The sequence below is a fragment of the Gadus morhua genome, chromosome 4 (assembly GCF_902167405.1).
Source record: "Gadus morhua chromosome 4, gadMor3.0, whole genome shotgun sequence".
Lineage (NCBI taxonomy): Eukaryota > Metazoa > Chordata > Actinopteri > Gadiformes > Gadidae > Gadus > Gadus morhua.
The window spans coordinates 41368128-41380451 of NC_044051.1; the positions used below are offsets into that span (position 1 = coordinate 41368128).

The 12324-nt window shown below is 51.3% G+C and overlaps 1 protein-coding gene across 2 annotated transcripts in view; it reads right to left on the bottom strand.

Moving 5' to 3' along the window:
• The window catches only part of nbeal1 (neurobeachin-like 1), a 57796-nt gene that overhangs the window by 26755 nt on the left and 18717 nt on the right, over positions 1 to 12324 (bottom strand). For both annotated transcript variants that reach the window (XM_030355596.1, XM_030355595.1), the window contains 14 exons: positions 9539 to 9622; positions 9114 to 9212; positions 8119 to 8717; positions 7493 to 7625; positions 6640 to 6759; positions 5890 to 6226; positions 5334 to 5419; positions 5008 to 5097; positions 4389 to 4566; positions 3337 to 3470; positions 2783 to 2942; positions 2228 to 2330; positions 1658 to 1817; positions 369 to 527 (listed from right to left, as the gene is read on the bottom strand). In XM_030355596.1, the coding sequence (XP_030211456.1) occupies positions 369 to 527; positions 1658 to 1817; positions 2228 to 2330; positions 2783 to 2942; positions 3337 to 3470; positions 4389 to 4566; positions 5008 to 5097; positions 5334 to 5419; positions 5890 to 6226; positions 6640 to 6759; positions 7493 to 7625; positions 8119 to 8717; positions 9114 to 9212; positions 9539 to 9622 (2442 nt within the window). The remainder of the gene's footprint in view (positions 1 to 368; positions 528 to 1657; positions 1818 to 2227; positions 2331 to 2782; positions 2943 to 3336; positions 3471 to 4388; positions 4567 to 5007; positions 5098 to 5333; positions 5420 to 5889; positions 6227 to 6639; positions 6760 to 7492; positions 7626 to 8118; positions 8718 to 9113; positions 9213 to 9538; positions 9623 to 12324) is intronic.

The window sequence follows — 12324 nt, forward strand, 5'->3', positions numbered from 1 at the left end:
GGCTTGTTTAATGTTTGTTAATTAATAATAATATAATTAATCTTGCTGCTTTTAGGGTCTATTTATGACATAGCTTTACCTAAAAGGTATGTGGTTAATTATTATCATTCTCAACTCGTTTTAATAATTAATAATAATTAACTTTTTGGTCTCAATGAATCATCCATTAAATATCTCAAACAATGGCAAATTAATGCAATATTTCTAAAAAAAAAAAATATATATATGTATAAAAAACACTTTATAATCCGAATCAGTAACCACACTACTTCCTCACTAACCACACCCACTACCCCTCACTGACCCCTCCCACTTCCCCCCCACTAGCCCCTCCCCCGGCTCCTCCCCCAGCCCCGGGCTCCGCCCACCTTGAAGACCAGCTCCCGGAGGCGGTCCGAGTACTTGGTGTTGAGCAGCAGGGCGTAGCAGGAGTCGGCCGCCCCGGCCTCGAACAGCAGCAGCACCAGCTGGTCACGGGCCGGGCTGGTCTGGAGCAGACCGATCAGCAGCTCCAGCAGGGAGCACAGCTACACTCACACACACACACACACACAGAGAGACAAACACACACACACACACACACACACACACACACACACACACACACACACACACACACACACACACACACACACACACACACACACACAGACAGAGGCACACACACACACACAGACACACCCACACACACACACAGACAGTTCAGAAACATGGACGCCTGAAGAAAGTTCTGTGTTTTGTGGCTCATTGCCGAAGACAGCCGCTTTACTGTGTAAAATAACTATTCAGTTCCACACATTGCCATATGAACAGCGACACATAAATGATAAACACATATTGCATGATTACAGATCAAATGATAACGTCCACAGACACTAATAATTTCATGGCCAGTATCGCAGCAGGCCACCCTGCTTGAGGACGTCGCTGACGTCACGTCGAAGCTCTGAAATGCTGCCCGAATTTGTGTCCTGTAATTTCGAGCTGGACGACCGTTTAATTAAACCCTAACAAGTCGGACCAGGTTTTTCCGAGACGTCTTGAACGCAGCACAAGAATAAAGTCGTCCACCACTTCCAGGCAGCCAAACCCGACCAACAGGGCTCTAGCTCCTCGCTGTAATCTGATATGAACACGGCCGAGTGCATTACAAGTCCGTCACAAAGTATTAACAAACAAGCCATTTAGAAACACTGAACTCCCAGAGGACCTCAGACTGGGCTGAGATGTTTTCTATTTGGTCCATTTCTTTTAAAAGGGGGGCCCAAACCTCAACTTGGTTTTCATTGGACCACTCCCTCTCTAGGTTAAACACATGACTGCATATCAACCTCTGATTGGCTGAAAGGGGTGACCCGGTCCCCTACTGATTAGGCACTGATGTGACACACCTGTCGAACCTTAATTACAGCTACAGTCTTAATTACAGCTAAAGTCCCAGAACGAACCTTTCAATTAAAGGGGCGGTCATGGGGCGAAGGGGGAGGGTCCTGTTCTCCTTTTAGAGGCTAATGATTGGCTGAGATGTGACAGCCACATATTGTCATTTGCCAGTGACGACACCTCAGCGAAAAAGGTCTTTCATTTCCATATCCTGTCTTCCCTATCCCCCCCCCCCCCCCCCGCCCACCAGCCCGGCCCCTCCCACCCCGGTCACCTGTTCCTCGTCCCCGATGGCGGCGATGTATCCCAGAATGCTGTGCATCTCGTCCTGGGACATGCCCTTGCTGATGTAGTACTTGAGCAGGCCGCAGAGAGAGACGCGCACCGTGCCCACGTCCTCCTCGCTCATGTCGCTCTCCCGGCAAGAGCTCCTCCTGGTGGGGGGGGGGGGGGGGGGGGATAAAGGGGTTAAAGGTCACGGCGGTGGCTCGGGAGGTCGTGGAGGTCGAAGGTCAGAGTTGTTGGTTGAATGCGGTCAATGATGATGATGACGTTAACAGCTTTATAAAGTTTGTATATGAATTCATCAATGATGAATTTGAAATTTGTGTTTTATCTTATTTATTAACATGAAAATACCCAAAATATTTGTATACATTCAAGAAATATTTTCCATGGGAAAATCCATAATAAATAATTCTAAATATTTATCTGATTTTTTCTCAAAAATAATGCAAATATTTCCTGATATTCTCTATATTTGTATCGTTTCAATATGTTTGGATAGTAGCACTAATTGTGTAAGCACTTGATGGAAAGCGAAGGCTGCTATCGGCCGCCGTACCCGTAGAACATTCTGATGGTGTCCAGCAGAAACTGGACGCCGAATCTTTTGCGGAACTGCTTCCTGTTGTCCTTGACGATGGTGGACATGTACTGGATGTGACCTACAACACGACAGAGGAACAAAAACATTGAGGGAAGAGCAACACACACACACACACACACACACACACACACACACACACACACACACACACACACACACACACACACACACACACACACACACACACACACACACACACACACACACACACAATTTTGCCTCCCTGTAAGCATCCAAGCATACAAAACCAATTGCGTTGGAAGTAAGCGTAGGCTAAACAAAGTTCATGCAACTAGAAATGATGTAAATAATTGCATGTCACTGATATCCTGATTGCTGTGCCCGTGGTTGATTCTATTGCCTACATTCGGTGCTGTATTGTAGATTTAGATTCACTCACCCATCAGACCCCCACACACCCCCACTCACAGCCACCCACCCACCCCATTCACTCACTCACCCACCACAACCATTCACCCACCACCACTACCCCCCCCCCCCCTCCCTCACCGATGCGGGTGGGGAAGTCCCCCTGGCTCCAGGTGCTGCAGTTGAAGAGCAGGTGGGTTTGGAGCTGCTGCAGCAGAGCGGGGTTCTTCTCGTAGGTGACCTGCTCCACCAGCAGCTGCACCGCCACCAGCACGCTCACGTCCACGCTGCCCGCCGGCAACTAGAGGGGGGGGGGGGGGGGGGGGGGGGGCAGACAGGTACACAGACAGGTAATGAACAGACAGACAGACAGACAGGTACACAGACAGGTAATGAACAGACAGACAGACAGACAGACACACAGACAGGTACACAGACAGACAGACAGACAGACAGACAGACAGACAGACAGACAGACAGACAGGTACACAGACAGACAGACAGACAGGTACACAGACAGACAGACAGACAGACAGACAGACAGACAGACAGGTACACAGACAGACAGGTACACAGGTACACAGAGAGACAGACAGACAGACAGACAGACAGACAGACAGACAGACAGACAGACAGACAGACAGACAGACAGACAGACAGACAGACAGACAGACAGACAGACAGACAGACGGTACCTTCTGCAGCAGCGTGCCCAGCGAGGCCACCCCGTGGGCGTGCAACAGGCTCTCCTGGTTGATGGGGTGTCTCTGCAGGAAGTGCTTCAGCACCAGCAGGAAGGACGCCACCAGGTTCTTCTCCAGACGGGCCTCTGGGGGGGGGAGCGAGGGGGAGACACACCAGGAAACACACCGTTCATCCACACATCCTTACAACCATAACCGGAACGACACTTAAAAATAGTACGTAGACTTCTGCCGCATACTATCCTAGCCCTCATGTTGTATACGGGGCAATGGGTTAGCCTAGCCATGGTTCGTGCGTAGCATTGGTTTCTATGAACATCCTTACTGTACCGACAGCGATATATATAGTCGTTTCTCTGTCTTCTGACAAATGCTCTTATTGTGAGTCGCTTTGGATAAAAGGGTCTGCTAAACGCTGCTGAACGTAAATCTAACGAAGTGTCATTGTTTTCTTAATACTCGCATTAAAGAGTGAACGCTTAAAAAAACCCACATTTAATAAGAACTAGCGCTGTCAGTTAAACGCGTTATTAACGGCGTTAACGCATACCAATTTTAACTGCGTTAATTTTTTTATTGCGCGATTAACGCAAATTTATATTTAAAAACAAAAACAAAGAAGCAGTAGCCTGACTGCTATGTTCAAGGCAGCATGTTTGTATGTTCATCGTTTAATTGCATTGTAGGCTTTTTTTTGTATCGTCCTGTTTTGATCAGTATATGCCAATGTTGTTATCAATAAAAAAACATTTGCACAAGGCAAGCCGATGCACTTCTCCATGTTGATAAGAGCATTAAAATGAGAACAATTAATGGGACAAAGAAATCAAGGGATATTTAGCATAGAAAAAAGATTTGCGATTAATCGTGAGTTAATCGCATTATTGTTTAATCGCTTGACAGCCCTAATAAGAACGTATACAAGTGAAAAGATAAAAAGATAAAATAGGATCAAATAAAAATAGGTAGCTAGAAAAAACAAGAGTAGGTAGAGGCACCCATCAGTGAACCCCTTCTCATTGGCTCGGGGGGCCGCCACTCACCCGAGGCCCGGTTGGTGGGCAGGATGACCCAGTCGCCGTCGCCCGGCGGGGTCACGTCCGGGCTGATGTGCTCGGGCCCCGGGGGGGCCTCTCCGCTGGGCTGCTCGGGGGCCACCAGGGCCAGCTGCTCCAGGATGGGGAAGAGCACGTGGACGCCCCCCACGCAGTTGATCATGTCCTGTTGGCACGGCGACAAAGGGGTTTTAGAGGCGCCGAGAGGCGGGGCGTGGAGCAAGCCTTCCTTACATCTGGAGAAGCATTGAAAGAAAACGCTCTCGTCGTGACGTAAGCGGTCGCTGACCAATCCAAAGCGAGCACAAAGACTCCCTGAGCCTTTCTCCGTTAAAACGGTACGACTGTTTTTTCTTTTACGAGATGTTCCTCTTCACCTGCAGATATTAACCATCTAAAAATATTCATCCTCACCTCAATCCACAAGGGAATTGTTCTCGATAAACCATTTTTATTCTGGTCCACATTTGCCGTCCGAGAATAAATGACATCTATACCTGTAGCGGCGATTCAAGCCAACAGAGGGCGCTAATGGGGATGCTGACATCGTGCCGCTACAATGCATTGTGTGAGCAGGTTAACATCCACACAGGGCGCGGTTCAGTACCTTGATGTCCCAGTTCACCACCTTGTTGCCGGTCAGGCGCCCGTGGAGCAGGTTGGGGGACAGATCCAGACAGATGGGGTTCATACACGCCTGGGAAGGGGGAAGTGAGCAGAGAGCCGACACAAGTTGACATACATGCACTGTTCTCACTGCAGGAACGTTACCCTGGAACGAGGAACCGTCACAGGAACTAAGGAGTGTACATCTACAGTCAACACCACGCCACTTCAGATACAACACCCGTGTATTTTTTGCATCACAGAGTTGTGTCAGAAATGACATTGTGATCGGGTCATTCATGGATCCGTTCACCGATTGGTGGTTACCTTGGGCGAATAGTGAAGCAGCAGTTTGGTCGACAGGTCGCCAAGCTCCGCCTCCTGAGTTTTGAAGGGGGATATGCAGTTGGGACCTGCGGGGAAAAGACACCGGGGTATTCTGAGATGAATCAGTGAAGGATTCACATGGGATCATGGATCAAGATTCAAGAGGCGTGACCCTCCAAGAGACCAAATTAATGGGATCTGTTCTCCCTCCACCTTGCTTCTCGTCTCATCTTCCTCCTGCTCACCCTTCATCCTCTCAACCTCCTCCTCGTCCTCCTCCCCCATCCCATCTCCAGCTCCTTCTTCGTCCCCCTCCACCTCCTTCTCCTACCTCCTCCTTCCCCTCCTCCACCTCCATCAACAGCTCCTTCTTCGTCCCCCTCCACCATCCCATCCTTCTCCTACTTCCTCCTCCTCCTCCTCCCTCCCTCCCTCCTCTTCTCTTCCTCCTCCATCAACAGCTCCTTCCTCGTCTCCTTTTTCTTTTTCCACGTCCAAATCCTCCTCCTCCTCCTTCCTCCCCCCCCCCCGCCGCCCCACTCGGCCCCCAGCTCACCGGCGCTGCACACGGCCTTGACGTGCGCGGGCTGCAGGGCCTCGTGGAACACCATCACCCCGCCCAGCTGGCCCTGCAGCGAGGTGGGGCTGCCCCACTCGCTGTCCTGGGTGCCCGCCGAGATCAGCTTGGTGACCGAGCCGCCGCCGCCGCCGCCGCCGCCGCCGCCGCCGCCCAGCAGCCCGCCCCAGGCCCCGCCCGCCGACGACAGGATGCCCCCCAGGGAGGTCCGCCCCGAGGGGGTGGTGGGGGTCAGGAAGGGCGGGTCGGGGATCTGGGAGGGCGGGGGCGTGGTGGTGCGGTGGCCCGCCGAGCCGATGCAGCAGGAGGTGAAGGGCTGGGGGGTCAAGGGTTAACGTCAGGGTCAGGGGTAAAGGTCACACAAGGGTTAACGTCAGGGTCAGGGGTAAAGGTCACACAAGGGTTAACGTCAGGGTCAGGGTTAAAGGTCACACAAGGGTTAACGTCAGGGTTAAAGGTCACATAAGGGTTAACGTCAGGGTCAGGGTTAAAGGTCACATAAGGGTTAACGTCAGGGTTAGGGTTAAAGGTCACACAAGGGTTAACGTCAGGGTTAAAGGTCACACAAGGGTTAACGTCAGGGTCAAACAACATGCTTAACAGATGACCAAAACAAACACGTGATTACTTTTATAACGACGTTCATTACAGCCTCCCTACATAGACCCCAGCCGGGTCCTAAAGTGACCCGCGCTATTGGACGAGACAACCGCGGTGCCCGTGGATCACCTCGGTCATGACGGGGTACTTGAGGGGGGCCGACAGCTTCTGCTGCCCGTCCACGTAGATGTAGACCAGGCTCTGGCCGAAGGGCCTCTTCCCCGGGACGTGGACCACGCCCACGCTGTGCTGCGGGGTGGGGGGGGGGAAGACGACATCACAGTGTTAAGGCGGCGAGGGTACGTTTGGTACCAGAGTCTGGATGCAAACACCAGCCATTGTTTTCTTTGGTCATGTGGAGCCACGTTTCAACGGTGGCGACCTCCGGCGTTGAAACGTGACACGAGGGTAGTTAGGGTAATATCCAGGCTGGGAGGGTCGCCCGCAAAAGGATAAAGGTCCTGGGTTCGATTCCCGATGTCTGCATCCTTGAGCAAGATGCCCTCACCCCCCACCTATTTGAATTCTTTGTGTGTTGCTTGGGAGAGAAGCATCCGCTAAACGACTAAATAGTCAATAGCGATTACAATATAATAGCAATGTAGCAGCATAAAACCGGTAGACCGGCCTCCTCTGGGACCAATATCAGCCAATCAGAGAGAGCCGTTTGATCTGCGTTTCACCAGAGGTGGCGCCGATGGGAAGAATTGACTTCAGTGTTGGGTTACGCTTCATGTTTATCCAAACGAGACCCCACGGTAACATCCCGGTAACATGACTCTCAGATTACCTTCTGTTCTATTGATATTAATACCGTTTAGCCCGTGAGAGAAGGAGATCCTCCCTTTCAAAATCTCTTGGGGTTGGAGCCTCCCCATGTATTTCTGTATTTGACTGCATTGTTATCATCACGTCATCCCTGCCAAATGCAGGCCTACACAATCCTTAAGAGGGCGAGTTAGGCTCCGGTTAAACTACTCACCCAGAGGGAGTCGCAGAAGCAGTAGTCGGGCAGCATGACCGTGGCGTACTCCTTCTTGGTGCACACTGCCACCACCAGGAGCCCGGCCCAGCTGATGAAGGCCTCGAAGCCCGTCCCGCCCGGGGTGAAGAAGCTGCAGGAGAGAGCAGTGTGAGATGGAGGCTGTGGGTTGGAGGGTGGAGGCTCGACTGTGAGCAGAAGGTCACATCTTGAAAAAAATATATTAGTTCTGCACTGAGGCGCCCGTTTGCCTCGCTTAGTTATTATTTAACTTCTCCTTAGCGTTTTATTCATGGCCATTATTCCGTTGGCATTTGTATTCAACGCGTCATATTTCTGCTTTCGATTTTTTATATCGTTTTTAAATGTTAGGCTAGATATTTATTTCTAGATATTACACCATATCACAATCTCCCCTTGTCCCATCCTGTGAATCGACCTTCCATCCATCCATCCATAAATCCATCCATTTCCATATCTGCATCTCAATCCATCCATTTATCTCCATCCATCCATCCATCCCTCCATATTTCCATCTCCATCCAACCATATCTCCATCCATCCATCCATCCATCCATCCATCCATCCATCTCGGTCCATTCATCCCCCTCCCCCCCCCGGCCGACCTGTACAGCTGCTTCCTCTTGTCGCCCTTCCCCGGCGTGTCCAGCTGCTCCTGGTCCAGCGACAGCCACGCCAGGAAGCTGAAGGCCGCGCCGGGCCAGCGCGCCACCGTGGGCACCACCACGCCCGCCATGCCGGGCGACAGGTCAAAGTACTGCATGGCGCACTCCAGCCCCGGCCGCCGCACCATGGTCAGCAGCGCCCGCAGCCCGGCGCCCACGTAGGGGTGGGCCCCGCCCCCGCCGCCGCCGCCGCCGCCGCCCGCCTCCGGCGCACGCAGCAGCCGCAGGAAGGCGCGCAGCTCGGCGGCGCCCAGCGACTGCGCGCCCAGCGCCCCCAGCAGCGCCAGGAGGCTCTCGGCGGAGGCGCGGTGCAGCCGGCCGGGCCGCTCCAGCGTGGCGAGCAGGCGCAGCGGCATGGCGGCGTTGACGCACACGGCGCGCGTCCGGCGGTCGAGGCAGCAGAGGCGGCGGAGCCAGTCGGCCGTGAAGAGCTGCAGCTCGGGGGAGTCCAGCTCCGGCAGCCACTGGGCCAGCAGCAGCAGGGGCTCCACGTTGCTGATGCCCAGCAGGCCCACCGAGCTGTGCTCGCCCTCCACCGCCTGGAGGGGGGGGGATGAAACACGACGCGTTTTAGAAAACAGATTCTCTGATCGGTTTGGACGTGTTTTCTGTTTGTGGTTTGCTTAATTATTTTGGTGTCTGGCCTTTTATTAGACTGGGTTTTATTATGTACGTTGGCCATACTTGGTTCTCAATAAACATATTTGAATGAAAACACATCCCATAGATAACCCTTAAAACCATCCTGAAAAAGTCCCAAACACAGAGAAAGAAGAACACTCAACTTATACCGAATGTTGAACACTGATAGCATGCATGGACACCACACCGTATCCTAAACTTCAATGTACCATGGAGACACAGCGGGTACAACGGCAGGCGTCTCCTATGGACAGACACATGAAGGGGGGGGGTAAAGGGACCAGGACTCTCACCATGTTCATGAGCTCCTTCAGGAGGTGCCGGGACGGCTGGCCCAGGGACACCAGCACCTCGTACAGGTGGTTGTAGCCGATCCGCTCCTTGAACACTTCCTGTCAAAGGGAGAGGGGGGGGGGGGGGGGTCTGATATTACCTGTTGGGATTCAACCCCGTCCCCTGATCTTGGGTGGACGAGGTCTTTGACATCCCCGCCCCCCACTCTTCATAAGCTCTGTCGATTAACGTCTGATCCCCGTCTTTGCGCTCCAACCCCTCGCTTGATTATTTGGAACAACTCCCCCAACAAACGTCGTTTTAAAAATGTCAAAGCAAAAAAACAAACAAATGCAGCGCGAAGTAACATTTCGAACGACTTCAAAACGGCGCAATGTAACAGTTTCGTGTAGGGTAGGGGCCCGTGCGTCGTGGTGGGACGCACCTTGGCAGCCGGAGACTTGTGCATCACGGTGGTCAGGGCTTTGATGGTCGCCACGGCCAGCGAATCCAGTCGGCCCTGGAACACCTGGGGGGGAAAGGACACGCCCCCTTCGCCCGTCAGTATGAGCCAATGAGGGCGCTTCCACCGACGTCGGGTGCTGGGGGAGAAACGCGAGGGTCGGAAAACCCTCGCACAAAGGACGCGCTGCTTTTGCGACGTTCACAACACCGCGTTCAAAGGTACGTTTAAAGAGCAACGACACACTGAGTCAGGGCTGTGGTAAGAAGTGAGAAGTGATAAATTATCGATTTGTTAATGTTTGAATTGCTACAGGATGCCTTTGCAGTCATCTTGAAAATAAGAGTTGATCGTAAGTGCTGGCCAGCTTTTTTTGTTGTAGAATATATCAGATATGGGATGTGATTTTTACTTGATGGCGTTATTGAAATCACCATCGATCAGCATCGACTACAGACATGTCCACTTTATTTTAAGCTGTTACGAACAAGGGGCAATGTGACACTTTAACCTTTAGATGGCGACAAAAAACACATGCGGCCCGGTGTGTAGTGACTCTTTAAAAAGCTTTCAAATCAAATCAAAAAATTATATTTGCAAATTGGATGAAAAAAATATCTGCAGTGCTTTCTCTCGATATTTGTGCAAAGACAATTCAATGTTGGCAATGTTTACTGCATGATGGCAAAACCCTGACTAAACCTGAGAGCACACAAGAAGATCCCACACACAGAAACACCGCCCACACAGAACAACTCGCACGACTCTCGGCTCGGCTTCTAGTCAGGGTTTTGCCTTCATGTTCGCGTCCCCATCGTCAGATTCACCATGTGAACAATTTAGTGGTTTAGGCGCCAGTCGGAGCTGCCATTTTGTCTGGCACTGCAGAGGTCATATGAACAGAAAGACAAATTATAGAACAACAAAACTCCCTCGGAGGAAACACTCATCGGTCAAAAGGGGTACATTACATGATTGTCCAAAGAGGGGAATTCATATCTGACTGCTCATTTGGGGTCAGACTCTGCTGATAAAGTTTTGTGGGTTACATTTTTGCCTTGGCTGGATTAATTTGCCCAGAAAAGATTTGACCTCGTGTCTTGTGGACTCAAGGGGCAGATATTGGGTTTTAGAAAAAAGATGCTCAACCATGCAGGCTACATTTCACAGAGAGCCCTTCAAATCAATTTCATAGCGTGCCAAAGTTGATATCAAGGGTCATAGGTCATCCCTCAACATGTCAGTTCAAAGGCTGACAAATGACATGGGGTATGTATCAAGTATTAGGAAGGTACTCGGAGTATCTGTTTGGATGCCTGTTGCAATTCTACTTTATTTGTTTTTTGGGCCCAAAGGCAAGCGTGAAAACTGGAGGAAACCAATTTGATCTCAAATGCTGCTGCCTTGACAACAACATTCTATCAGAGATTGTGACCCATCTTCAGAACGAAGAATGGGTTCGCTAAACAGGTTTTAGTTTGTTTACTCTTGTAATGTACACCCAAGTGGGTCGCCCACCACCTCAACTCAACACACACACAGGTGACGCATTTCATACAAGTCAGCCTCAATACATTTCGCTCTCACTCACATACACACACACAACAACAAAACAAAAAGCAACATATGAAAAAAGAGAAATTATTAAAACAAAGGAACGTGGAACAAACCAAACCGACACAAGCTCCCATCCAGCTCCGTCCGTCCTCTTGTTTCGAGTCAAGCATAACCGCGGATTGAATTGTGGATTATACATGTACACGTCTGTCTGAGTTCTGACAGAGTGACTTGGAACGTGGGCTGGAGGGTCGGCCATGTTTGAAAAGGTATATATGTATAGATAAATATACAGAAATATGTACACAAACGCACCCACCAAGAGACAAAGCTCCAGCATTAAATAAACACAGACTTCCCTCCACCCACCAACACTGAGACCAACACCGTCACAAGACACACCCACCCAGCAGTAGCCCCGCCCACACCTTCCATGAGTGGGCATTCAGACGGAACCCAGGGTGGGGGGGGGGGGGGGGGGGGGGGGGGGGGGGGTTGAAGACGGGCCAAGAGGTCACTCCAAAACAAGATGGGCCCGCACAGCGTCTCAAGGTGTGTGTGTGTGTGTGAGAGAGACGCAGTAGTGTGTGTGACGCCAGTGTGTGTCTGTGTGTGTGTTTGTGGCCAGTGTGTGTGTGTGTGTGTGTGTGAGTGTGTGTGCGTGCGCTTGTGGCCAGTGTGTGTGTGTGTGCGAGGCCAGTTTGTGTGTGTGTGTGTGTGTGTGTGGCCAGTTTGTGTGTGTGTGTGTGTGTGTGTGTGTGTGTGTGTGTGTGTGTGTGTGTGTGTGTGTGTGTGTGTGTGTGTGTGTGTGTGTGTGGCCAGTGTGCGCGTGTGTCGCCAGTGTGCGCGCGCGCTTGCATGCTAGCGTGCGTGTGTTGATGTTTACGCAGCGTTGCGTATCGATGTGAACGCTATCTACCGTTAAGATTAGAGTGTTTACCGCAGGGTTTACTGGGCCAGCCGGGCGACAAGGCCCTATAACCTGGTCTTTGTTGAAGACAACAGGACTAGAACTCCTTCTCCTCCCCCCCCAGGCATCAAATAACAGGTACTGCCCAGACAAAAGGTGCACTGTGTTTGTGTGAGAGAGTGCATTTGTGTGTGTGCCTGAGAGCATGTCTTTGTGTGCGGGGACATGTCTGTCTGTCTGTCTGTCTGTCTGTCTTTCTGTCTGTCTGTCTGTGTGTGTGGGTGCGTTTCCATTCCATGTG